The sequence below is a fragment of the Microdochium trichocladiopsis genome, assembly GCF_020744255.1.
Source record: "Microdochium trichocladiopsis strain MPI-CAGE-CH-0230 chromosome Unknown B0I36scaffold_19, whole genome shotgun sequence".
NCBI lineage: Eukaryota > Fungi > Ascomycota > Sordariomycetes > Xylariales > Microdochiaceae > Microdochium > Microdochium trichocladiopsis.
The window spans coordinates 355,690-378,738 of NW_025763562.1; the positions used below are offsets into that span (position 1 = coordinate 355,690).

At 55.0% G+C, this 23,049-nt stretch overlaps 5 protein-coding genes across 5 annotated transcripts; 1 reads left to right on the top strand and 4 right to left on the bottom strand.

The window, feature by feature from the left end:
* Nucleotides 1-191: 191 nt before the first annotated feature.
* Nucleotides 192-1,640, bottom strand: B0I36DRAFT_402412 (uncharacterized protein; the record flags this gene model as incomplete). The annotated part of the gene is made up of 3 exons (XM_046161726.1): nucleotides 192-561; nucleotides 776-925; nucleotides 1,043-1,640. 3 exons carry the CDS (start codon nucleotides 1,638-1,640, stop codon nucleotides 464-466), a joined length of 846 nt encoding a protein of 281 aa, XP_046003959.1. The 3' UTR covers nucleotides 192-463.
* An 857-nt stretch (nucleotides 1,641-2,497) lies between these two features.
* B0I36DRAFT_378653 (signal peptide peptidase-domain-containing protein) lies at nucleotides 2,498-4,893 on the bottom strand (the record flags this gene model as incomplete). The annotated part of the gene is given in 5 exon segments (XM_046160717.1): nucleotides 2,498-2,563; nucleotides 3,354-3,764; nucleotides 3,778-4,072; nucleotides 4,134-4,429; nucleotides 4,447-4,893. 5 exon segments carry the CDS (start codon nucleotides 4,891-4,893, stop codon nucleotides 2,498-2,500), a joined length of 1,515 nt encoding a protein of 504 aa, XP_046003960.1.
* Nucleotides 4,894-10,690: 5,797 nt separating this feature from the next.
* Nucleotides 10,691-11,467, bottom strand: B0I36DRAFT_342842 (uncharacterized protein). The gene has a single exon (XM_046156110.1). It carries the CDS (start codon nucleotides 11,432-11,434, stop codon nucleotides 11,084-11,086), a length of 351 nt encoding a protein of 116 aa, XP_046003961.1. The 5' UTR covers nucleotides 11,435-11,467; the 3' UTR covers nucleotides 10,691-11,083.
* Nucleotides 11,468-16,500: 5,033 nt separating this feature from the next.
* Nucleotides 16,501-17,908, bottom strand: B0I36DRAFT_356784 (uncharacterized protein; the record flags this gene model as incomplete). The annotated part of the gene is made up of 3 exons (XM_046157680.1): nucleotides 16,501-17,576; nucleotides 17,766-17,783; nucleotides 17,845-17,908. The coding sequence occupies 3 exons, from the start codon at nucleotides 17,906-17,908 to the stop codon at nucleotides 16,501-16,503; spliced, it is 1,158 nt and encodes a 385-aa protein (XP_046003962.1).
* A 1,839-nt stretch (nucleotides 17,909-19,747) lies between these two features.
* Nucleotides 19,748-20,014, top strand: B0I36DRAFT_225258 (uncharacterized protein; the record flags this gene model as incomplete). Its single annotated transcript, XM_046149064.1, has 1 exon — nucleotides 19,748-20,014. A coding segment is annotated over one exon (267 nt), but the record flags the coding sequence as incomplete, so codon positions are not given.
* Nucleotides 20,015-23,049: the final 3,035 nt, after the last annotated feature.

A 23,049-nucleotide genomic window follows, 5' to 3' on the forward strand; every position in this document is an offset into this window, starting at 1 on the left:
TCACTTCAGTTGTGCGATAGGTACAGTACCTAGACGTAACTAATGGCTTTATTTCCTCTCAGTTCGATATAAAGCGACAGTGAGGGGCATTACATAGTCAGCCCGGTGTTGGGAGACACGCGGTTTGCTAATAAGAGTGACGTCCGTTACCTCTGTCGTTGTCGTTTCTCCTACCTGCCGTTGGAGCTCCGCCTGTACTAGCGGTAGGTAGGACTTGGCGGGATGACTGCAGACCCTGCTCCAGCTGCGAGACGATTTGTGCGTGTCTGTGCTAAGGATACCACTGAGGTCTACTGAAATGCTAACAGCAGAGCACCCAGGCAGGATGGAGCCCTAGTAAGAGGATTCCGCCTGGATATTACGACCGGGCAGGGCAGGAGTGGAAACCATTACACAAGTAGAGAGGTTTATCGCGAGCCCGCTCGAACAGATCCGACTTTATCTAGGTGAGTAGCTCGAGGGATTAACGGTCGATGACCGTCTCACCAACATGCTTGGCGGCATGTTGAACGAGCTGGCGGCCGACCTTTGGGTAGACGGCACCAGATACAGCGTGCCAACCTAGGTGGTGGGCGTGGCACGGGGAATGGAGGATTATGTCAGCTAAACAATCCACCAGTACGTATTTGCATTGGTGTGCATGAAGCTCGAGCACAAGAGCAGTTAGGTCGCGATAGCTCCCCCGGAACACGCTGCTCACGGATGTGAAACACCTCTCTTCTCCCCCTTACCAAAAGCCTTGGCCGTTCCTAGGACTTTAGGGCCTCTGCCTTACTCGTCCAAACGTGTTTGAAGTCGGGTGCGTCCTGCATGTCCGTCGGCGGGCCGCACTGTTCTTGGCTAAAGTCGCGCTGCATGGCTCTGTGGAGCTCAGACGACATCAACACATGCGGCAGCAAGGCGACTTCCGTTGAAAAGGTGCTCACTTGTGCCGAGTTGAGAAAAGCGTGGAAGTTTGGACTGATAGGCAGTGCCAACGGTCACCAGTCTGCGAGTGATGGCGTTTGGACCACAGCAGCATCCCGTGACCTCCACGGCATACCCGTAGCACGAGCCAACAGTACAATCGCCATGGCGACCACGACAACCCAGTATGTCGTAAGGACAATCATCTTGCCGGCTCGGGACGTCCGCACCTCTAGATCGGAGTCACCAAGCTGAGTGTTTTGGTAGTTCCTCCACAGCTTCGACTCCTTGCGCAGCAACCCCATCGACCAGCGCGTATGCAGATCCACCAGCCCGAGAAACGCGACGGTAAGCACAGCCATGACCGCAAAGTCGGCCGGCGTCGCCGTGATCCGCCACAGCGCCTCATATGTGACGATGTACACCGCCCACGACATTGGCCGGCTGAGCACCAGCGTCCACACTAGTCCGCGGAAGCACCGCGCCATCCTCAGCGGAGGACGCGTCCAGGGCCCCAGACGCTCCATGAGCAACAAAGCCAGCTGCACGGTGCCGCTGAGACCGAGGCTGAAGAAGCTACACGCCGCCACGTTACGGATCATCAGTGTTGTAATGCCCGGATTCGTGCTCATGGTAGACCAGTACAGAGAAAAGGTGAGGCCCATCCAACCCACGTGGTGGACCACGTCTTGCGATCGTGGCGGGAACGTCCTTGCCAGGTCGTAGGTATACATGGCAGCTGCGAGGAGCCTTTCGAAGCCTGGTTGTCAGCATCTATGTCCATGACCTGGTCGTTGGTGTGTTGCTGCGGGGCATACAAACCATGTCGACCTGGCTGAGGACTGGACGCCATCCTGATCTAGAAGGATGGCGACGTCGGAATATGACAGGACTTTTAGGGATGCCCCTAGGCAGTACGCACTCGCTGGCGCAGTGGCTATGCGTAGGACGATGAGTAGTTTCGTGCGAGAGGGAAGCGCGGGCCATCGCTGTCGTAAAAGCTTGAGGAACAATCTCCACGACGTGAAGTCGCTTGCCAAGGCGACCGCAACAAAGCAGGCGCAGAGTTGGATTTCCCACCTCTCGACTTGCGGCATCGTTGGCGCTTTCCAGTGGAACACCGTGTCTGAATATCGGACGTTGGTGTGTTCAAACCTGCAGTAGGCTTTTAAATGTCGAAGGCCTCGGCTGGGTGGTCGCTCGCAAACTGAGCCGACAGGGCCTATCTTGGTTATTTGTTGACATGCATGATCGATACATTGGCTGCGGGTCTGATCAGCAGTGTGGGTGGACTCGGTGGAATACTTGCTTATATCAATAAGCAAGATGGTGTGGACGGCACCCGTTAACCGCGAACATAGTAGTTGTGTTGTCGAAAGCCACTCTCTCGTCCGCCCAGATTCCTGGTAGACGATGGTCAAGAGGACCTCAGACTATGTGTAGATGACGTGAAGGGACTGCTGGCGAACTGGCGTATGCTCATGGCTTTTGGCTTTGCAACATGACCAACCCTGATTTGCGGGCATTTCGAGAGAGCCCAGCGGCCGGTGTCGTCGTAGTCTCGCCGGAGGTCCACACCATCCTGCAGATCTCATGCCCGGTTTGGGTTGGGAGGCTTGCCGGCGTCAGGGGCCTCCGACGCTTGCAAGCGATCAACCTAAGCGCGCGACAAGGCCGTCCAAGACTCAAATCTGTGATAACAGGCCTGTTATGACCGCTTGTCTGATTGAAGGACAGCTTGAAGGGCACCCTTAGTCCAACAGTCTGGGAATGCCGCTGACCGGCTGCTGTCGTGGTTACTAAGGTGAAACTAAGCAGATGTGAAGGTGGTCTCCATCAAGGCCATGCATCCCGTCACTTGGCTCGCGTCAAGCATGGCCCCCGTGAGGTTCGTAATTGCGTTCGGTTTGCAAAGCTGGTCAATAGGAAACATGATGCTAGATCTTGATATTCACAATCCGCTCTTGAGGAGCTTCCTATTCAAGATCCATTCGCTGAGTCCGTCTTTTCTATGCTCGTTAGTTTCGTCGCGCGTGAAAATAATCCGTGACCTCAAAGAACCCATTTTGGTGGAGTGTCCAAATTGTGTAGTTGTTGTGTTCAGTAGTAATGCCTTCTGGTACGCTATTCGGAGAGCTGTCTCGCTCGACCTTACGAATAACGCCGTTCTAGCAAGTCGTATGTCGTGTATTCCGCTGTCAGCAATTTGTCTCTATGGCCAGATAGATGGTGCTTGTCAATTTGAACATGCAAGTTCCTGGTATGGAAATCAACGACATATCGCAAGCTGGCCAAAATGAGATACATGTCGTGGGCACCGCTGTCCTACTATCTATCCTCAGTCTATGATCTCTTGGTGCTCAAGCAACCTCAGACGAAGCAGGCGCCAGGATTGAGACGTTGAAAACACAGTGCTCTGCCGCCTTCGCGGTGCTCTTGCTGCTCACAGCTTCCTTCGCTTTAGTCTCGGAGACTTCGCCTGTCTTTGTCCCCTCGATAGCCTTCGCATCGTCTTTGCTTTCTCCATCAGTCTTATGCTCATCCTTCTTGATCTCTTCTGTCACGTTGCCGTCCTCATCCACCTCCACAATCATGTCCGACCCATCTAGGCTCCCATCCTCGGTGTATACCCACATCTCGTGAACTTCGCCGCGCACAAGACCAGTCAGCCAGACCGAGAACACAACACCAGGGACCAGATAGAGCAGAGCCGGTTGAGCGTGGTTGAAGATAAGCAGCATAGCTAGGGTGAATACCATTGCAAGCAGGTAACCAACCACGGCGGCATAGAAGTACGTCTTGAGAAAGGCCGATGCTTTGAGTGACGGTGTAGCGCCCGGGGACAAGATGCTGGTGAGCTTGGTGCTCCACCATCGATCTCCCCCATTGTCCTTGAGGATTGATATACTCAGGCTTGACCACCATGCGCTGCGTCTCCGTGCTGACTGCAAGCTCGCCAGAAGCCTTGGTCTCGGTCTCGAGCTCCACTGGCACCAGCTTTCTCTGGCGGTGATAGGAAAGATAGTGGTCGAAGCGGAGGGAAAGACCAATGAAAATGCCGGGAATGACAATATCCCCTAGTCCAAGCATGCTTGCATTCTTGGGCCCTTGGAAGACCAGCTTGATAGGGACATCCAATTTTGTGGCAACCGTGACCATGTACGGACTGTGCCAAGAGACCTTGTCAGCCTCGCAGTCAGATGTGGAGAGCATGCGCAAAGATTTACGTGTAGAACACCATGTAGATATCGTAGAAGAAGAGCCCGAACAGCACAGCACTCCCGGTCGTGAACGTTATTGGCGACATCATGATTATGCCCACATACGAGAATGCATACCCCACAGCGTTCGAGAGCAGGACTGAATCGGTCGTGTAGTAAATAATGGTCGCCCCGAACGCAACAACGACGCCAAACATGTCGTTTAGCTTGATGCGTAGGTTTTCGTTGAAGAGTCCGTGGATGGAAAAGCGAATCGTCCAGTGCTCTGTAAATAGCTTGCAGCGCTCCCAGTACAGGTCATTCTTGCGCGCAGAGCCACCACTCTTGGACGATGCCCAGCAAAGGGTGTGTTCTGGGTCTCGTCCAAAACTCGCTCTTCGCTGCCAGGAGCACTACGAAACTGGCCCTTCTTTTCTGCATCGATATAGTACAATGTGCCGTCCTTTGCGCGCCAGACGTTGGGGAAGATGAATCCTGTAGCCATATGCAATGTGTCTGCAAGAAGCTTGCCCAAGCTAGCGAGAGACATGACGGAAAAGTAGGCACCGAGAATTTTGTTGATAATGTCTGGGTCCTCGAGCCAGTTGATAAGTTTATACAAACCTATGAGGACAACACCAGCTAGAATAGGGAAGAGGATAGCATCTAACGGTTTGAGACCTTCGACGATATAATCTTCCTCGTCGTCATGATAGCCTTTTGCTCCATGCTTTTTAGACTTTGCTGGGGCCGTCGGGGAGATCCAGCAAGACCTCCAGTCGATCATCGGGGCTGGGACCCGCTGGAGGACGGCAGAGCAGCAGCGGGCTATGGTTCCGATTATGCAGATACGAGGCGGTTCCGTACTTATTGGCTTACTACTGACAGGCAGCGGAAGAGTCTTTTATTTAGGCAATTACTACACGGGCATGAAGAATTGCTACCCGGGCATGACTCTTACACGGGCATGACTTCTATCGCCTCTGATTCGCTCATTTTTCCCCTTCGACCCACAGGTACATCAGTGCAAAGGCGGTGAAGCAAGCTCTCTTAACAAGGCCGTGCTTTCGGTATAGTCAGAACCAACCAGGTCAACCAGGCCTCTAGAACAGGTCTTAGGCGTATATCAAAACAAGGTCTGGTTTTCAATACAGAACACGGCCAATTCCAGCACGCCCTAGAGGGCAGCTATCTATATCTCTATCCTCTAACTACTATAGATGGAAGAACCTCCTCGTCGCTGTCAAGCAGCTCCCACTGACTCCTTCGCCTGCGAATGCTAGATTGCGTCTTCCGTCCGTTGGCACGTACTCCTGTAGCTCTTCCAGCTCCAAGAACAGCTGACCGGCTGCGCGTCTGGCGCTGGGATGAGGCACTGGCCTGGCTACTAGCCTGGCTGCTGGCCCGTTGGCTCGCTTCCAGAGCAAGCCTAGCTAGCGTTGACTTGTTGTGACTTCCTGGTGGTCGACCTCGTCTGCGCCCTGTCGCTTGGCTTGCTGGATTGCTGGCTCGTTGGCCACTCGGCTGGCTGCTTGCCTCAATGGCTAGCCGCGCTGGAACAGCCTGTGTGGTGTTCTTAGGTCTGCCACGGAGAGCAGTGGCGATCTTAGGGTCGAGGATTCGTCGGTATGGATCTCGAGAGGATGGCTCTCGTAGGCGCCACCGAGGATGGACCTCCCATTTGGTGAGAGGCGTGCCACTCACCAGCTTTGAGTAGATTGTGTGGCAGCAGGGGATTCCAAGCTCGGTCGAAACCGAGCAGTCCTCACTGCAATCGCCAATGGGGTCAGGGAACGGATTCTTCCCCGTCGGCATTGCTTTCCTTGCTAGCCGATATTGTTTGTTGATAAGCCCGAGACCCTTCGAAGAGAGTGCTGTCCGGGGTTCGCCTAGATACTCCGAGCTGGACCCTATGTACTCTCGCGCGGTAAGTACCTCGTCCGCTGCGCAGGCGTCGTTGAAATCTCGCTCCTGGTCCTTCATCATGTCCTGCATAGCCTCGATAAGCCGATAGAGATTGCTCATACCATTCAGGAGATAGCTCTTGATGTTGTTGTTGCTTGCTTCTGTCCCAGATGTGACGCGGATGCCGAAGTTGCGATAGTTGCGAATGAAACATCGTGCCCACTGCGCCCTGACAGGCATGTAGGTTCCATGGAGATACCGCAGGATGGCCCGCTGATCGTCAAATTCCCTACAGAGGCTTCCCCACGCCTTCTCGTGAGCCTCCTCTGTCTCCGCAAACAAGACGACCTTCCACATCATGAGAACCCCTCGATGGCTATGAGGGACGACTTCAGCTGTCTGCGCGTTGACCAACTGTCCGTCTTTCGGGCCGAGCTCAGCCTGTGCCTGTGGAGCGTAGTCCTCCCCGTTGCTGCTGTCGGGACTACTACTGCTACATTGGCCCTTGACCCACTTCTGCTTTGACTTGAGCAAGACGTTAGAATTGATGTGGTGGATGCACAGCTGCTGCTGTGCATCAGGGAACTGATCATTCAGGGCGGCCTTCATCTGACCGTCGAAGTCAGTAATGATAACGTCCGGTTGGCGAATAGAGTGCTGCTCTGAGATCTGTCGAATGCTCTCAGAGAGGAACTGGAACCCCTCCCGTCTCTCGTTGTCGATCAGACCGAACGCCGCATTGTAGACAGAACCAAGGCAGGTCTGTCCTGTTGCTTGGAATAATGGAAGCTTGAAGCGGTTGGTGTTGTATGTGTTGTCGAAGCTGATGACCTCAGGAAACCGCTTCCACATCTGGAGGCAGTACGGAAAGGTCCAGACAAGACCGACGAGGCGGTTTGGCTCATCATCCGCCCACTTAACAAGATAGGGAATCTCCATCTCGTCGAACAGCTTGATCAGTGCTGCAGTAGGAGTGTGGCCGCTCAACTTGTCTCGGCTGATACGAGACCTGGCGTTATAGATATCCTTTCGTGTAAAGGATGACTCGGGATGCTGCTCCAGGACGATGGCGCGTACGTCACGGGCCCGAATTCCGACCCGACGGCTTGTCGATTCGACTGTTGCCCTGATAGGTGTAGTGAGTCGTCTGTGGGAGGGATGGGCGGATGGTTTGATACTGGCCCCGTGGCTATGCTGGCTATGCTCGGAATTATCGTGGTGTCGTAGAAGCCATCTACCCTCCTCCAGTGCTTCGGCAATGACCATCCATTTACAACCACACTTTCGAGACTTCCGTTGCCGAATACCGGTACTCTCTGAGGGGCGTGGTTCTCCGAATCGATCGCATTGGAAAGAGTACCGGATCTTCCGACCCTTATATGAGTAGGCATTTCGTCGAACAATACCGAAGCCATTAGCCTTCGCGAAAGTATTCACCCACTCGAACAGGACTTCGGCTGACGGCGCTGGGTCGCCTGGGATAGGTGCGTTCGGGATCGGGTCAGGGACAGGCGACAAGGGGTGGTCGGGCGAGGGCGGCGAGGCGATAGGCGGAGAGTGCCTTTCTCGGGGAGGCGAGTATGGCGGAGATGATTCGAATGCAGTTGAACTGAGCGGCGAGTAGCCCCATATCTCGCGCCATTGGCGGACTCATTCGTATGACCGGACGAGCTCGATGGTAAGTCTTCGATCTGTCCCAATCGCCTCGCGCACTAGCCTAAGGGCGGACTGAAACTGGGGTCTTGTTGGAGAGAATTGTTCTTGTGCTGATTGTGGAGAGCAGGCAGGTGGCTGGTCGATTTCCGGGCCTGGTATAGGCATTCTTACTCGTTGCGACCGTCTTCCTCGGGTTGGGAAATCATTCGATAGGTGAATCTCATGATCGAATCGCAGCTCCCATGGTGGCTCGTTCAGCCCACGCGATCCATGGGGGCGTGGAGCGGTCGTGAAGGTCTCTGGGTACGAGGCGAAAGCATTATAGAGTGCCTCGTCGTCTCCTACGCCATAGTGTGGGCCAATGCTCGTCCCTGTGCTATTAGACGAAGGTGGTCTTGAACTCTCAGATTGGTTCTGCCGCTGTCGTTTTCGGGGACGTAATTGATAGCTTCGTAGTCGTTGGTTGCTTGCTGAGCTAGATCGAGAGTCGGGCTGGGACATAATGACGGCCCTGATCGCGACAGGAAGATTGTCGCACGCACGGATGAGAACATGGTTAAAGGGGCAGTTGATTTGACTATGAAAGAAGGAAAGAGGGGACCAATTTCAGCACAAAGGAATGACCTGCTTTGTGATGCAGATGCCTTGGAAGATGAGGCTATTGGATATTCCTGATACAGCCTGTGTTTTGAGTGTTGGTCTCAGCAGGGGACCTAACACACCACGCCTGGAGCCCTGTGACCTTGACAAATATCGTATCTTTCACGAACAATCATTATCATTAGGCTTGACATGCGACAAGAGGTAATTGGTGTAGTAGCTAGCTAGTGAATAGCTTCCATATGTCTCGTCGATCGTCGTGGTGGAGAGCTAATCCCGAGGTACAAGGGGAGCGTTGGCAGAATCTAGATGCACTAACAAAAAGGGATGGACCAATCAGAGGCTGCAAAAGGTCATGCCCGTGTAAGAGTCATGCCCGGGTAGCAATTCTTCATGCCCGTGTAGTAATTGCCAAGTTAATTGGCGGACCGCTTTAAATGATCATTCACTTGGGCTGCCTAATCCCTTCGACATGGAGCCCACCGAGTCCCATGGCTGCCTAACCGAGTCATGCGGAGAAAAGCTTCACGGATCCATTATCCCCCAGCCTCAGTCTACTTCCTAGTGAGCGAAAAAAACGCGACACGACAGAAATGAATGACGTGGAAGAGAAGGAGAACTGAAGCCTTGTCCATTAGACGTTTCATTGGGGAAAGGCTGGACCTTGGGATGAACGGATCGCTCCCTAATAGTGGCACTGGAGTAATTAACTTGGGAGGAAAGAGCCATGCGCCGCTTGGGGGGTTGGGGGAGGGGGGGCCGAATGATGGCGTCCGTGAGTGTTCAAGGCTCAGCTGGAGGTGGTTCCGGATGCCGTGTCTTTGGAACGACTGGGCACCTATCTCTCGGGAACTGGCGAAGGACCTGGAGCCCGGGACCCGGAGCGATGGGATTAAGAATATCGAGAGGCTCCTGATATGTAGGAATCCCATCCCATATGAAGTGAAAAGGTACCATATGCACACCAATTTCCATATGCATCGCTCGAGAGCGGCAGTGGGTGTCCCATCGACCGGATACCTCAGCTCCGCTGGTGAGCGAGTTGACCTCTACCTCTCCTGACAGGGACCCTGCACCGTGTCTCCGGGTAATTCCATTAACTTGGGAGGGAGAATGTCGTGGCAGCAACCTCGAAGTGGCTTGAGACGCTACGACTGCGCCAGTTTAATGACAAAGGTGCCTACCACAGTACGCCCGTCGAAACTGGGGTCAATTATGGCGTAGTGCAGTCTGGCAAGGGTTTAACCCATGGACTGATTACTTGCTTTGTTGGATCCTGTCCCCGATTTGGATTGGGGGCGCAGTGGCTCCTCTTGCCCGGAACTTCCAACCTGTTTGGCCTTGACACAAACCCCCCACACAAGCGTCGAGATAATTTCACGTCCTTAACATCTTTTGCTGCATCAAAATCCTGTCCTGGCGAGCAAGAAAGCAGGGTGACCACCAGTGCTGGAAACGCCGCAGCCCTGATACTATCAAGGGTGGCATGAGCCGCCTTTCATGCTCTCGGCGCTCTTAGAGTAGTGGAAGTGGCTGAAAAATTCGCCAAGGTCTTCTTCGTTCAGCGCCTCCCAGCCCCAACTTAGATTATATATCTCGACATGAATAGTCCGATACTTTGAACATCCTCACATCCAGTTTCGTTCCTCAATGCTCTTCTGGGCAAACCGTTTGCGGTTTGTGCCTCCTGTAAGCGGTTAGATGAAGCGGTATATCACGTGACATAGCCTGAGTGTGACGCGCAGGGGAGCCCATAGAGCGACGGGTACCCGTCGCTCTATGGGCTCCCGACGCGCAGTCAGCTGCCCAAAACAGTTGGTGAGAGTCATGTGCGACAGCACGTGATTTTTTGACGTTTGGGTTTTTTTTCGGCGGGATCATGATGATCATCGACCCGCCCTCATGTACCTCGACCTTGATCCATTTGGTGATCCAGCCGCCCGTATGCCACGCCCCCCTGTATAGTTGGTAGCGACTTCGGTCTCCGTGACGGCGTTGGACTGTTTGCACCAGACACACCGACATCGCGTTCGATGTGCGACATGGCGAACAGGCCGATGTCGTGGCGTTCGCCTGCGGCCGTCTGCGACGCCGAAGGGTGCAGCTTACTGATAGCATGGTCTACTAGCACGACGCTGTCGATGTTGCTGCTTTTCGCAGCGCTCTCCTCGGCGAAGACCAGACGCGAGGCGAGGATGTCGACGCTGTTGTATGATGTCTCGGTTAGCAGGCTTAACCATTTATTAACGTTGCGATGTCGAGATTAGAGGACAAGCGTACAACAGGATGATTGGGAACAAACACCCCAGAGTGTAAATAAACAGGTCAATCTGGCTGACTGGGTTTAGAGGGCCCGACACCATGTGGAAAAAGAATGTTATTGAGCGCGGGATGCCGATGAGCGCCAGCGAAGCGAGGCGTATTTCGGCGCTGCGTATGAGGTAGCGGTATAGCTTGCCGCCCTTTAGTCCGCCCGATATCGACGACCGGAGGGTCGTGCGGAGCTTTTTCAGCAAGAATACGGCGTTTACGCTTTCGGCCATCGCGATGGGTATGAAGTAGCCCAAGTGCAGACGGTTGACCATGGTCAAATGTATGGCCAGGGGGGTTGGTGAAGGGTCGTCGGCGAGTGTGAAGAGCACGTCGACCACGGCTATTGCAACGCGGACAACCACGGTGACGAATATACACCCCCAGAAGAGCGTTAGGTAGATTGCGTGCTCGCCGCCGTAGAGGATAGGGGCCAGGATCGCATAGCCGTAGAATGGGAGTCCACCTTCTTGAACCTGTTGGAGCAGGCCGAGGTGGCCATCGCGTTAGTCGAATGTAACATAGCAAGCCGGGAACGGAGACGGGGACATTGAGCCCCGGGGACGGATGGGGAGGCCCAGAAACGTCTCGCTCACCAACCACGCGAAATCCGAGAACGCATAAGCGACCGCCCTGTTAACGGCCGGGGCGTCGGAAAAAGAAACGTAGTAATATAAACCATTGGAGATAGCACACGCAGCCGAGGTAACGATCGGTACTAGGATGACGGCTGAGAACCTGCCCCTGATTCCAGCGATCATAAGGCCGACAAGTACGTTGTTAAGCCCGATGGTGCTGAAGGCGGCCCATATCGTTTCGAAGTACTGTGGTTTTACGGCGGTTGCATTTGATGCCATGGCGTTAAACTGAAGAGTTCCGAATGATGATCAGTTCCGAAATGGGACGTAGACTTTTATCAGAACAGATTCCATTAATGCTTTGCACCGTCGCCGCTGATATCAGACAGAATATTAAGTCGCCACCCCCGCATTTGGCCACCCTAACATTTGGCAACTTTTTTTACCACTCACCGCTCTATTACCATGCAATCTCACGAATAAGAAAAAGAGGTAAGCCGATTCGGCCTGATTTTGGTCCTCACGAGCCCTCAATCGTTCAACCAAGCTCGCCTTAGAGCCTGATCGGCTCCCCACCGCTGGCGGTTGGCCACTGCTGCGGCAGGGGGCAAATCATGCCAAGGACTATTTTTTCGACGCCCTTATCCCGTTCTAGTACCAAATTTGAGTGCCAATATGAGCCAGAGCGTCTTCAACCGCTGGACCCCCTGTGACGCCCCTGTCTTCAATGTACCGACTAGCTCAGCCACTAGGCTTGCTACAATACGGCAAAGATCAGCGCTTTCGAGTGGTCTGAGATCCCTACAACCACTACTGTGGTGGTGGGGATAGCATTTATACCGGCCTTTTTGCTGCGACCCCTCTGGATAAGAATCACATGCAAAGAGGCTGACAGAACTAGGCTCGGTGAAGGGAGGGGTTTCCAGCACATTGTCAGTGTACTGTATTAGACGCAGAGTTGCTCCTAGAATTGCGTCACCTGAACTCTATATAGGTGGCGTTTAACATGTGAAGTTCGCCACCCTAAAGGATGCCCATGTAAATGCGGAGCTCGCGGCGAAAACCAGAGATGAGATGAAAGCGAGGGACAAGACGAGAAGGATGAAAGCTGAAAGTTCTGGAGATGGCGGGGACCAGGGGAAGTACGACAGCGACTGCAAAAGAGCTGGGGGCTGCTTGACATCCAGGATGCAGCGTCTTGTTTCCTGCTGAAATGAGGCAGCTGCGTAATGTACTCTACCTAGCATGACAGGCTCAAAAACATAAGTAGGCCGGTTCCCCCCGATGTTCGAGGGGTAAGGACAGTCAATCAAGGCTCCATACTCTACCATTTCAACATTTCCGACCATGGGAGCCTATCGTACAGAGAGACAGGTCGAAAATTACCAACGATGTTTTCAATATTTCAGTTCAATCATAGCTGTAGGTCTCACAGGGGTGAAAGCATAACCCCATAGGGACTCGACAAGGGAAGCCGTAATACCGTTTGTATTAAAGCTTCTGATAGTCGATGATGTTCTTAGTAAAGGAAAGGGGCGCGCACGCCGGTCGGGCGCGAAGGTATATGCCAGGGTGGTCACGTGGTTAAGCACCAGCAGGGAGGCCCCCTGCCAGCGCCGTCCGCGCCGATGTTCCAACAATAGCTTTGGCGCAAATAAATCTTTTTGGCTTGATTTTTCTGTTCAAAAAGACGAGCCTTAGCTGAGCGATGCACAAGGGTGCGCACCACTCAATTCAATCCACCAAGTGCCTCAGTTGCGTTGAGTTGACCTAGTCAACGATGCTTTCCGGTGGAGTCCAATTGGGGGTCAAATTGAGTTGAATGTCCACCAGTTGACGTCTTACACACAGCCCGCATATTTCTATTCTGCCTTCTCACTTCGGGCATTTCGTCCTCTATTTCCTATCCACATCATTTGACCCCCCTTTCATCACCAGTACTCTCCTGAACTGTACCCTCGTCAACAGCACTCTCCTCAACGGGAAGAAGCAAAACGTCCAGGTCGTCCATCACTCCGCCCGTAACCACGATCGAAGCACTTGACACATCCCTATGATATCAGCATCGAGCCGACTTCGCAGCGCTGTCACCATGCGTCCTGCCGCTGCAAACAATCTTTCACATTCTGCTGACATTGGCTGAATCGTAAGGAAATCCAGCGCCATTCGCGACAGGCGCGGATATCGTCGTCTGCGCTCATGCCAATACGCTATTGGGTTTCTGACATCGCCGTCCCCGTCCTCCCTTTACGACTGCCATAGTTCCAATTCGTCCACATCCTCATCAATATGGTCGGACCAGGAAACTTCCTCTTTCACCGTGCTGCATCCAGAGACTAGTCGAGTGCGTTCACAGTACGCCTGAAAAGGGTTGTAGTACTTCCGCTGTCGCTTAGCAATCGGTTCATGTACCACGGGACTTCGTGCTACCTGCAGGTGACGATATTCCGTCTCCCACACTTCTCGAACCATTTGCTTCGCCTTCGTCACCCATTTCGTGTTGTCCTTCCACTCGTTTTCGAAATATCCCCATCGGAAAGCCGGGTGCAGGACCAAAGCCGTATAATAGATCGGCGTCTCGTCCAGCGCACGGTAGTACTTATTCAGCTTCTCCCACCCCAAATTAACGTTGATTCTGAAGTGCTCCGGGTCGGGTATTCCGGCCGCAAGTTGCTTATTCTCCTCGAGGACCTCCAGAAGAAACTCGAAGCCTTGGATGACTTCCCATACATTCCCATAGGAGCCAACCCATCCACGCTTCCGCTTGCGCACTTGACCGTCGCCTTCTAGAGTCTTGACGGCATCCTCGTAGAACCCCAGAACCGTAGCTAGGTGCTCGAGGACAGCCCAATCATGGGCTGTTAGCTGGTTTTCTTCCAAGCAGATCTGGGGCTCCTTGGCTGACTTCCGGACATTGCCTGTCCTCTTCGACCTATTTTCTTGCTCCCATTGTTGACGATGCTTCAATATGAGCTGTTCGAGGTAGGGCCGAAGAGTGATGGCTCGCCTGATCATATACAGTTGAGAAAGCCACCGGGTATCGTTGTCAATGACCAAATCGACGGGCGTCCTCGCTCTGATCCTAGGATCCGAAGACATGTCGAATTCGGAACGCTGTATACCCCGCAGCAGATAAGTAAGCTGATCCGACCTTCTAACATCAACTTTAGTCAAAATCAAGTTTTTGGAAATAACTCAACGTAATCAGGCCCAAAAAGCCCAAGGTTACTGTCATTTGGACCCTCTTCCCTGCGACACACCGGAGGCCACAGGTTGGAAAGGCCTAGCCTCCGGCGCGGGTAACAGTGGTGACAACAGTGTTCTCCTCTTACCCTCCTGTAGATGTGCCGCCGATAAGGTCAAAGAAATCCGCCGGCAGAAGATCTCCGTCTACATCAAGGTCGTACTTGATCCGATTCATAATCTCCTCGAGGACCACGAGCTCGGAGAGCCCACGGATGCCCCCGCCGTCTGTGCAGTGGTCAGTGATAGGAGTGACGGCAGATTCGGTCCACAAGCTTACCCAATGCTAGCAGACATAGTGGCTTATCATCCATTTATGGGATCTCTCGAGTCGGTAATGAGGGGACAGCAGCTTCTGGCGAATTCAGACTCGCTGGACGCACAGATGATGGCGAAAGAGGAGCAGATGCTGTGTGTTGAGCAGAGAATGCAGCGGCGCTCGAATGATTTGCCCCGCTTGAAGAACCTGTCACGTAACACGGGCCTCTCAAGGCATTGGAAGACTTAGACTTCGGTATCTGAATGGACCATTAGGCAGTACTCTGCTGCCTAGCATATTTGCCACTTCCATCTGTGTATAACAGCAGCTTCAACCTCAAAATCACCAGGACAGAACACATACATGCCTCATACTGTACGCTGTCCTTCACGACAGAACCCAGTGAAGGGGTGGCCTGCGCAGCCGCGCTTTGTGTCGAGACCGCTGATAGGTGGCTTCTCCCGCCACATCACACCGGGAGAAGCCACATCACATCGCATCTAGCGCGACAATAGCGGCCCAATGGCCAGGCCTCAGGACTCCTGCGGTTTGTCGGATAGACGTGTGCTTCGCCCCACCGTTGCATTCTCAGCGGTGCAATGAATGGCTTTCGCCTCTTCGGGTCAGCTAAATTTTACCGTATTCTTCCCTTGCCCAACATCCAGCAAAGTTGAGTTTAGGGCCAGATGGAATTCTATTCGCTGAGGGTGGGTTGGTCATCGATGCAAGGTGGGCTCAGCTTCTGGAGCAAGCAAAGGTGTCACCGCATGCCAGCGGCTGACGAGCTGGAGTGGTTGGGCGCGAAAGTCGCGGCCTCGGTCAACGATTCACGCGGGGCCACGGCGACGCAGTTCGCCTGTGAGGGGACTCCAGGACATGCAGGGACTTTTGGCCTGACGAATTAAACCTGCCCTTTCATGTGTGGCTGAGGCGGGATGTTACAGGCACTCTCGTGGCCCCCAACCCGTTGTGCATTTCGTGCGGCTATCAGGAGGCTGTGCTTGCGGCAAAGCACGACAGGACTTACGCCCGCGATACCTGCGGCCATGAAGCGACAGTGTCCGTGGGGGTGCTCTCACGGTGCAAGCCGTATCATGGGTCGCCAGCGGAGAGAAGAGGGGCTAGAGTAGCGTGCAGGATCCCAAGAGTTGAGGTCCAGCGTCGCGTAGAAGCCTTCTGGCCAAGAGAACCCGGCCAGCACCCGTCCACCGCGTCAGTCGCGTCAAGCGCGAGAACAACGTGTCTGTGGATGCCCCCGCTCACGTCCACATAAGACAGCGGAGACTCGGGAAACGGAGGACATACTGAGGACACACGGTAAGGCAACAGTCGTCTCCACGGTTATCAGCTGGCCGTCCACTAATGAGCTTCGCACAGACGCCTCCATTTCCCATCTGGCACTGAAGGCCACGGCCGACAGCGCCGACGCTTTCTCGATCCGACCCGAGCGCTCCTGCTCGTGCTCACGGCCTCCATGGCTCCGCAAAATGCCCCGCCCTCGCTGGTAGGCTGGCAGCCGTATCAGCTTTCGAGCCTGTGCCGCGCTCTCACAACGTCAATCGCAGTTCGCAACCAAGGCCCTTCAGAGTCGGGATGGCGCCGCGGACGCCTTGCTGGCTTCCTAGCACTGCCATGAGGCTGGGAGGAAGCAGCACTTCGTTGACAGTCCGGTCCGCGACGCGACACACTTTCTAGAGACACGGAACTGTCCATCGGACACCTGAGCGAAATGCTTCCGCTCTATGGATGCCGGCTCACAGCGTCCCGCCACGCTACAAGTGCCAGGATCGCCCGCCGGCGCCGTGCGTGACGGACTCGCGGAGAGTCACCCGAGGCCCTCTACCTACGCCTGTCTTGTCTCGTCGGACTGACTTCTTTGTTGCCACCAAAGCACTACTGCCCCGCAAGGAGGACCTCGCAAGGACGACGACTCGACCATCGAACAGGTATGTATAGGGCAACTTAACATTTCGAAAACCGGGGCTTCGGGGCCTTCTTCGAAAGACTCGTCGAGGTCTGAAAAAGTGGTACACGCCGAATCTCCGTCAATTGAACGACCCGTAGCCAAAGGAGACGATGAGCCCCATAGTGACGATGCAGAAGAAGCCAGATGTGTTTGTAACTCAGTAGTCGAAGATAGATCTGCCGAGACAGTAATATCATGAACCACCGTAGTCAAGCTGTCAGAGGACACGGTGTCGACAGGGAGAATAGGCTCTCCGTCAGTATCTGGTTTAGGAGATTCCCCAGACCCACACCTGCGATTCTTGTAGATTCGAGAATGGCAGGCCATGTTCGTTGCATCAGGGCTAGTTGGCGTGATTGCGACGGAGATTGAGGAGAGCAAGCCTTGATCCGAGGCTACCGCACCAATTATACATGTCGATGTGTTAGTAGTTTCAAGAGAGTGTAGCTCGGTAGGACCACTAAGGCGGCCCGACACGGGGAGTGAGGTATTGGGGGTCCTTTCAGTTCGACCGTCCATAGTGCAAGTCGTAAATGAAGTCTCTCTGAGTGTGTGTCTCCATTTCGCAGATGCTCTTGCGATGCTCCTATAGTCTGTGGCGGATGTGCTTGGGCACTTTGAGAAGGGACGATGGCTGAGGGATTGAACTGAGGAAGTCGTGGGTCCATTATGGACGACCAAGACGGGTCCTGGAGTTTCTGGTCGGGAGGAAGCCGACGGCCCGGGAACTGGACCTGACTGCATTGATGTATGATCTTGATCCGGCAACTCCTCTGCTGTGTGCTGGGAAGACTGAACAACGCCTGAGATTGGTGTCACGGACGATGTCTCTTGGCTCAAGACTTCGACTTCCTCACTGACCACATCAGCCCGCTCCGCTCTGATCCTAACCATCCACTCTACCACATTCTCCACCGCCATGAGAGGTGAGGCCCTATACTCCATCAAAAAGACTGGATTTCAGCCGGCGAATACTCCCCACCCTCAAGCCTGTCAGCGAACTCGTGTGCCAGCAGCCAAGCCCAGCCGCCTCTGCTTTGTGTGTTCCCCCGCCATGCTGGGCACCACCACAGCGACCTAAAGTCAGATTCTCCATTAAGGCACCCCCAAATGCAGAAGATTACGCCGAGTATTATACTTACGCGCCAATCCCTCTGGACCTGTAATGCGATACGCAGAGGCCTAATTCGTGACAACGCGAGATCCCCCGATGATCATTACCAGGCCCTTCTGGATCCTGGACAGAGCTGGCATGCAGACCAGCTACGCGCTGGAGCTCGGCCATGTCCGGCCCCACTCCGCATATTCGGTCACCACTTTTGCCGCCATCTTGGCCTCACAGTCTTGACCTCCACCGCCGCCATCCGGCCCCGGCTCCGCCCTTGCATGCGTGGTAGCTTGCCCCGCTGCCGGCGTTCCTACGACCCAGTACCGCGTGCGGTGCATTGCCGACGAGAACGACTGTAGTCGCACTTCTTTCCAATACGTGTGGCCTATGCCTGCCGAACAGTCCTTTTGGCCGGGATCATGGCTGACCGCCTCTCTCGCCCGGTGCTTCTGAATCTCTTCCCGCCTTCTTGTCACGAATCAGCACGCTATACAGCAGAATCCGGAGTAGACCTGCAGCTCCGTGATAGTTGGACTGCCGCCCACCGGGGGCTCTGCCTCGTATGGGTCCACGTGCCTTTGGAAGCCTTCTGCTACTGCTGCCGCTGCTGATTTGACCGCCCGTAGCTGGCCACCCTTGAGCCGGTGCCTCGTAGAACCCAGAGCACCCATGCATATGGAGCGAGCTATTCTCCACACGCTCGCAGACCAGATGCTTGGCCATCGTTTGCAGGCAAAGTTTCGTTGATCACGGTGGGCCCGCTTTCTCAGTCTCCGGCCCACCTCCGTTCAGGACACCAGCTAGATGCCGCTCGAAATAGAGAGTCCAGCAGTGGATTTCTATGGAATTCAAAGAACACCAATGAGTCTAGAAAATCCACAGCTATTGCATATTATGATGTGAGGTGGATGCCGTGAAGGCCCTTTTAATAGGTAGGTGCACGAAGGCGTACTCAAGAACGACCTCTTCCTTTTGGAAAGCCCCACTCTGCCGGGGTCCTCGCCTCGTGTGTTGGCGCTCACGATAGCCCAATTACAGATATGATCCAGCGTGTTCTATCTTTCAAGCATATCAATTGAAGCCGACGAATAATAAGAGGTGCTGGATGGAGGTTGCCATAGCAGCTGATTGGAGGGGGTGGGGGTGTTGAAATTGTAGATCGAGGGCTGGATGGCCCTGTCGGAATGGGGGTGAGAATGCGCAGTCTGGGAGGCCATCGGCAGCTTGATATAATGCGGTGGGACAATAACTTGAGCTAGTGATTTCTCGGTGGGGACAATAGATGATTGGTCGAGAGTAGGCTTCTAACTTGAGAGGGTAAATGTATCTAGAAAGCCACTTTCCTATATTGCATTCTCTAATACCAAATCTATCTGGCCTTACTCCTCATCCATTCCCCCGCCGAACGAGATCTCCTGACCGTACTATAGTATAGTGTGCTATCTAAGACCGAATCTAGGCTCGAGTAGTACCCTATTGGGGTTGCCAGGAACACCCGCGAACTCTTACCTAATAGTTCGCGACATATCTCAGCTAAACCGAACCAGCGGTAATGTTAGAGGGGAGAAGGGGTCAGAATTAAGTTGAAATAAAAGGCTGAAGCTTCTCTACGGACTAATTGAGAACCATTGAGGTCAACTACGTTACTCCAATTAAGGTCATCATGATACGCGTAACGGCTGGGGTTAAGTAGCTGAGCCCGGGTGATCCCCCGAGCCCAGCCGGGTCACTAAAGTTTAATGTGATAGCTCGTATAACGGAGAACAATGCGACGCGACAAGGGGGCACGCGGCAACGCGGGACGGGCGAGATAGACTTGTCGGCCATATAAAGTGAGGAGGACATAAGACGGCTAAGGGCAAATCCAGTCAATACGAGACCAATCCGATAACACGCGAGGGAGTACATCCCACCGTAAAGCAAAACGAACGCTAGCGCACGGCAGCTATGGATAGAGCGATGGGCAAGGAAAGTAGCGAAGTGAGGGCGGTAGAGGGGGGAGGAGGGATAGAGCGGGAGCCAGCAGCGAGAGTCTTTCTCTACGAACCCGCTCGGGTTTTAGTCTGCTTACACTGTAAAGCGGCTATCCGACCGGGCAAGAAGGTCACTGTGCACTTTCGGCGGAAGCACAAGTCGAAAGAGGACGAGCTACAGCGGATTATCCAGCTCGCGGCAGCTGCTGCAACGACAGTTGCTAGTACCGGTGGGCTTGTAGACCCATACATGGCAGATCTTCCGGCAGATGACAACACTCCTATCCAGCAGCTTGCGGTCCAGGAGGGGCTCTGCTGTAGCGAGTGTTGGTATCTCACAATAAGCCAGCAGCTCATGTCGCAGCACTGGATTGCGAACCAAGAAGACAGCAGTGCCGAGGATGGACGCCCACAGCACGATGGCCTCAGTAGCTGGACCGAGGTAGCGCTCCAGTTATTCTCGTCGGCTAGGCAGTTTAGACGGTACTGGATAGTCGACGCTCCGGTGCCAGGAGCACGACGTGGGGCTGGGACCGGATCCCGGACCGCAGGCGGGGCGGGAGTCGTTGATTCACGACGGCTGGGAGACCCACATAGCCGCGTACGAGGCTAGAATCACCGCCGAGGATGTGGAGCGTTGCCGAACGATCGATCACAAGCCCGGCATCGACTTCGAATCGCCATTAGGTACGCCACATGGGCTGGGCCGAGCATCTGGCCGGCAAGAATATGGCAGATCTAAGGCGAGCTGCAGAGCCCGGACTGTCGGCTATGAGAGGTAGCGAGGCTAAGCCTGCATGTACGCAAAACAGGCCCAGTCCACCTTCTTTGGGACTACTAGCGAACTAGGGTCTTGATTGCCGAATTGGGGTAGACATTGTGACTACGAAGGCCGGACGAGCTGTCTGTTCAGTGTCAGTGTGCAGAACATTCTAGACCAGCCCTTTTTTTGAACGCAACTGTGTCGGTCGATTCTTTCCGCATGCTGGCTCGCAACTCAATGGGAGCGCCTCCGACATCTAGTATTTTCTCTGTGCTCCTTGCGAACATTGGCTTGAGTGTCGTGCACAAACCTGGCTGTAGGCACGTTGAAGGACGACCAAACCCAGCTCGGATGGCCGACTTCCGTATTGGGATGGGCCTCGGCTCAGTGGGCGCAGCACTGACGGGATGGCCGAGACGTCAGTGTCAGTACGCTAAAAAGTGGCGCTACGGCAGGGGTGCTCCCGCACTCAGGGCAACCAACCATTGCGAACCCGTTGACCCCTGAAGCCTTTATCTGCTGGGTCAGGTCCCCGTCTGCCAACTTCCACTTACACGTGCCAACCGGACCATCCGAACTGCTTGGCTTCATCTTCCTCTGCCGGCCCTGACGCTCCTTTTCCTCACGACAACCCGGTCCTCGCGAATGCCTCTTGCGCCCAACAGCAGCGCCAACATCGCCTCCAAGTGTGCCGACACACTGCTTTGCTGGCTGCGCACCCTCCCGCTGTGGGCCCTCGTCATTGCCCTCGTCCTCCTCGGCGCCCTGCGTTCCCGGCTCGTCGCCTTGTTCACCAGCCGGCGCAGCGAGTCTCGTCGAGTACCCAGCACAGGCGGCGGCGGCAGCGGCGGCGCTACACGCAAGATCAGCTAGATTCCTGACACGAGGACCACACACATACACAATCCGGGCTCGCGCAACACCAGGCCCTCACTCAACATGGCCTCCTCGGCAGGTGCGATGCGGCGCATCACGCGCGTCGCCGGCCCGGTCCTGGTCCCGGCGCTCGCGTACGGCGCATACAAGGTCGACGTGGCGCTGCAGCTCAAGAAGTTCCTGACCGGTCCTAGGAAATGGAGTCGGCTGTTCGCGCTGGTGGTGCTATTGTTCAACTGGAAGAGCCTGCCGTTTGCGTGGAGTGTACGTTTGTCTCTCTCTCTCTGTTTCTCCCCTCCCGCCCGCCTTGCTCTTCCCCCGTACCGTTTTTCTTGAAAGAACTACAAACATGTTAACACCAGCCAAACCCCCCCAAAAACAGGTCCGCGTCCTCGGCAACATGATCCAGCACTTCCTCGTCCGGCGCCCACACTCGCACTCGCCAGACAAGCTCTTCCACCCGGTCATCAGCACGACACACACCTCGCTCATGGAGGTCGACTACAACATCCACAAGTCCAACTCGACCTACTTTGCCGACCTGGACGTCAGCCGCACACACCTGATCGCGCACCTGCTCGCAAAGGGGTGCCACCTGGCGGGGAACAACGCCAAGACCGGGCTCGTCCTGGACCCGACCACGGGCCGGCCGGCCAGGGGCAAGTTCGGGGTCATGCTGGGCTCCGTGTCGTGCTCCTTCAAGCGCGAGATCAGGCCGTTTGCCAGGTACGACATGTACTCGCGCGTGCTCGCCTGGGACAGGAAGTGGATGTACATTGTCACGCACTTTCTCGAGCCGGGCGTCGCTGGCGGCAGCGGCAAGCACGCGCCGGGCAAGCCACTCCCCGCCGGGTGGGAGAAGATGGCCTACGCGACCGCCATCAGCAAGTACGTGTTCAAGATTGGCCGGCTGACCGTGCACCCGGCGGTCCTGATCGGCGCGAGTGGGCTCCTGCCGGAGCGGCCGGGCGGGTGGGTCACTGCTCCCCCGGAGGGCCAGGAGAGCAGCAGCAGCAACAGCAGCAGCAACAGCAGCAGCGGCGTGTCGACTCCTCCTGCCGGTGCTGGTGCTGCTGCCCAGAACGGCAGTGCGCCAGTAGTCGAGGAAGAGAAGGAGGCAAAGGTGCAGGCCAACGGCTCGGCAGACGCGACAGAGGGGACCAACGGCGCGCGCGAAGCCCGCCGAGCCAGTCGCCGCTGCTCCGTCAACCACGGCAGAGAGCGAAGACACCTTAGGGGCGGCGGTAGATGGTGAGTGGGACTGGCGCCGCACCGAGGCCGAGCTGCAGCGCGGGCTGGCGTATGCGAGCCACTTTGCCGCGCTCGAGGGCTTGCACGGCGAGTTCCGCGGCACCGAGGAGGGCATGCTAGGCCGGTTCTCGCTGGGTTAGAGTTGAGGTGAGGTTGAGGTTGAGTCTTGAGATGAGCTTGGTCGCAAGGGGTTCTCACTCTCACCCATTCTTTCAACAAAAAGGAGATTGTGCCGTGCCTCGTGGCAACAGAGCGACTTCTGTTTTCTTTCACTTGCGATGACAAGGCACACACCCGCAAATGGAATTTGTGTTTGTGTTGAGGCCAGTCGGGTCGGGTCGGTGTTGGCATACCCCGAGCTCAGCACGTCCATGTCCCCCTTCCGACGTCCTGTTCAGCTAGCTTGCATACGTAAGATTTCCGTCATAGAAAGAAGGTGGGATGGGCGATTGATT

What these genes read in the sequence shown, in the direction of transcription:
- B0I36DRAFT_342842 (XM_046156110.1), bottom strand. Translation starts at nt 11,434, where the DNA reads ATGGCATCAAATGCAACCGCCGTAAAACCACAGTACTTCGAAACGATA.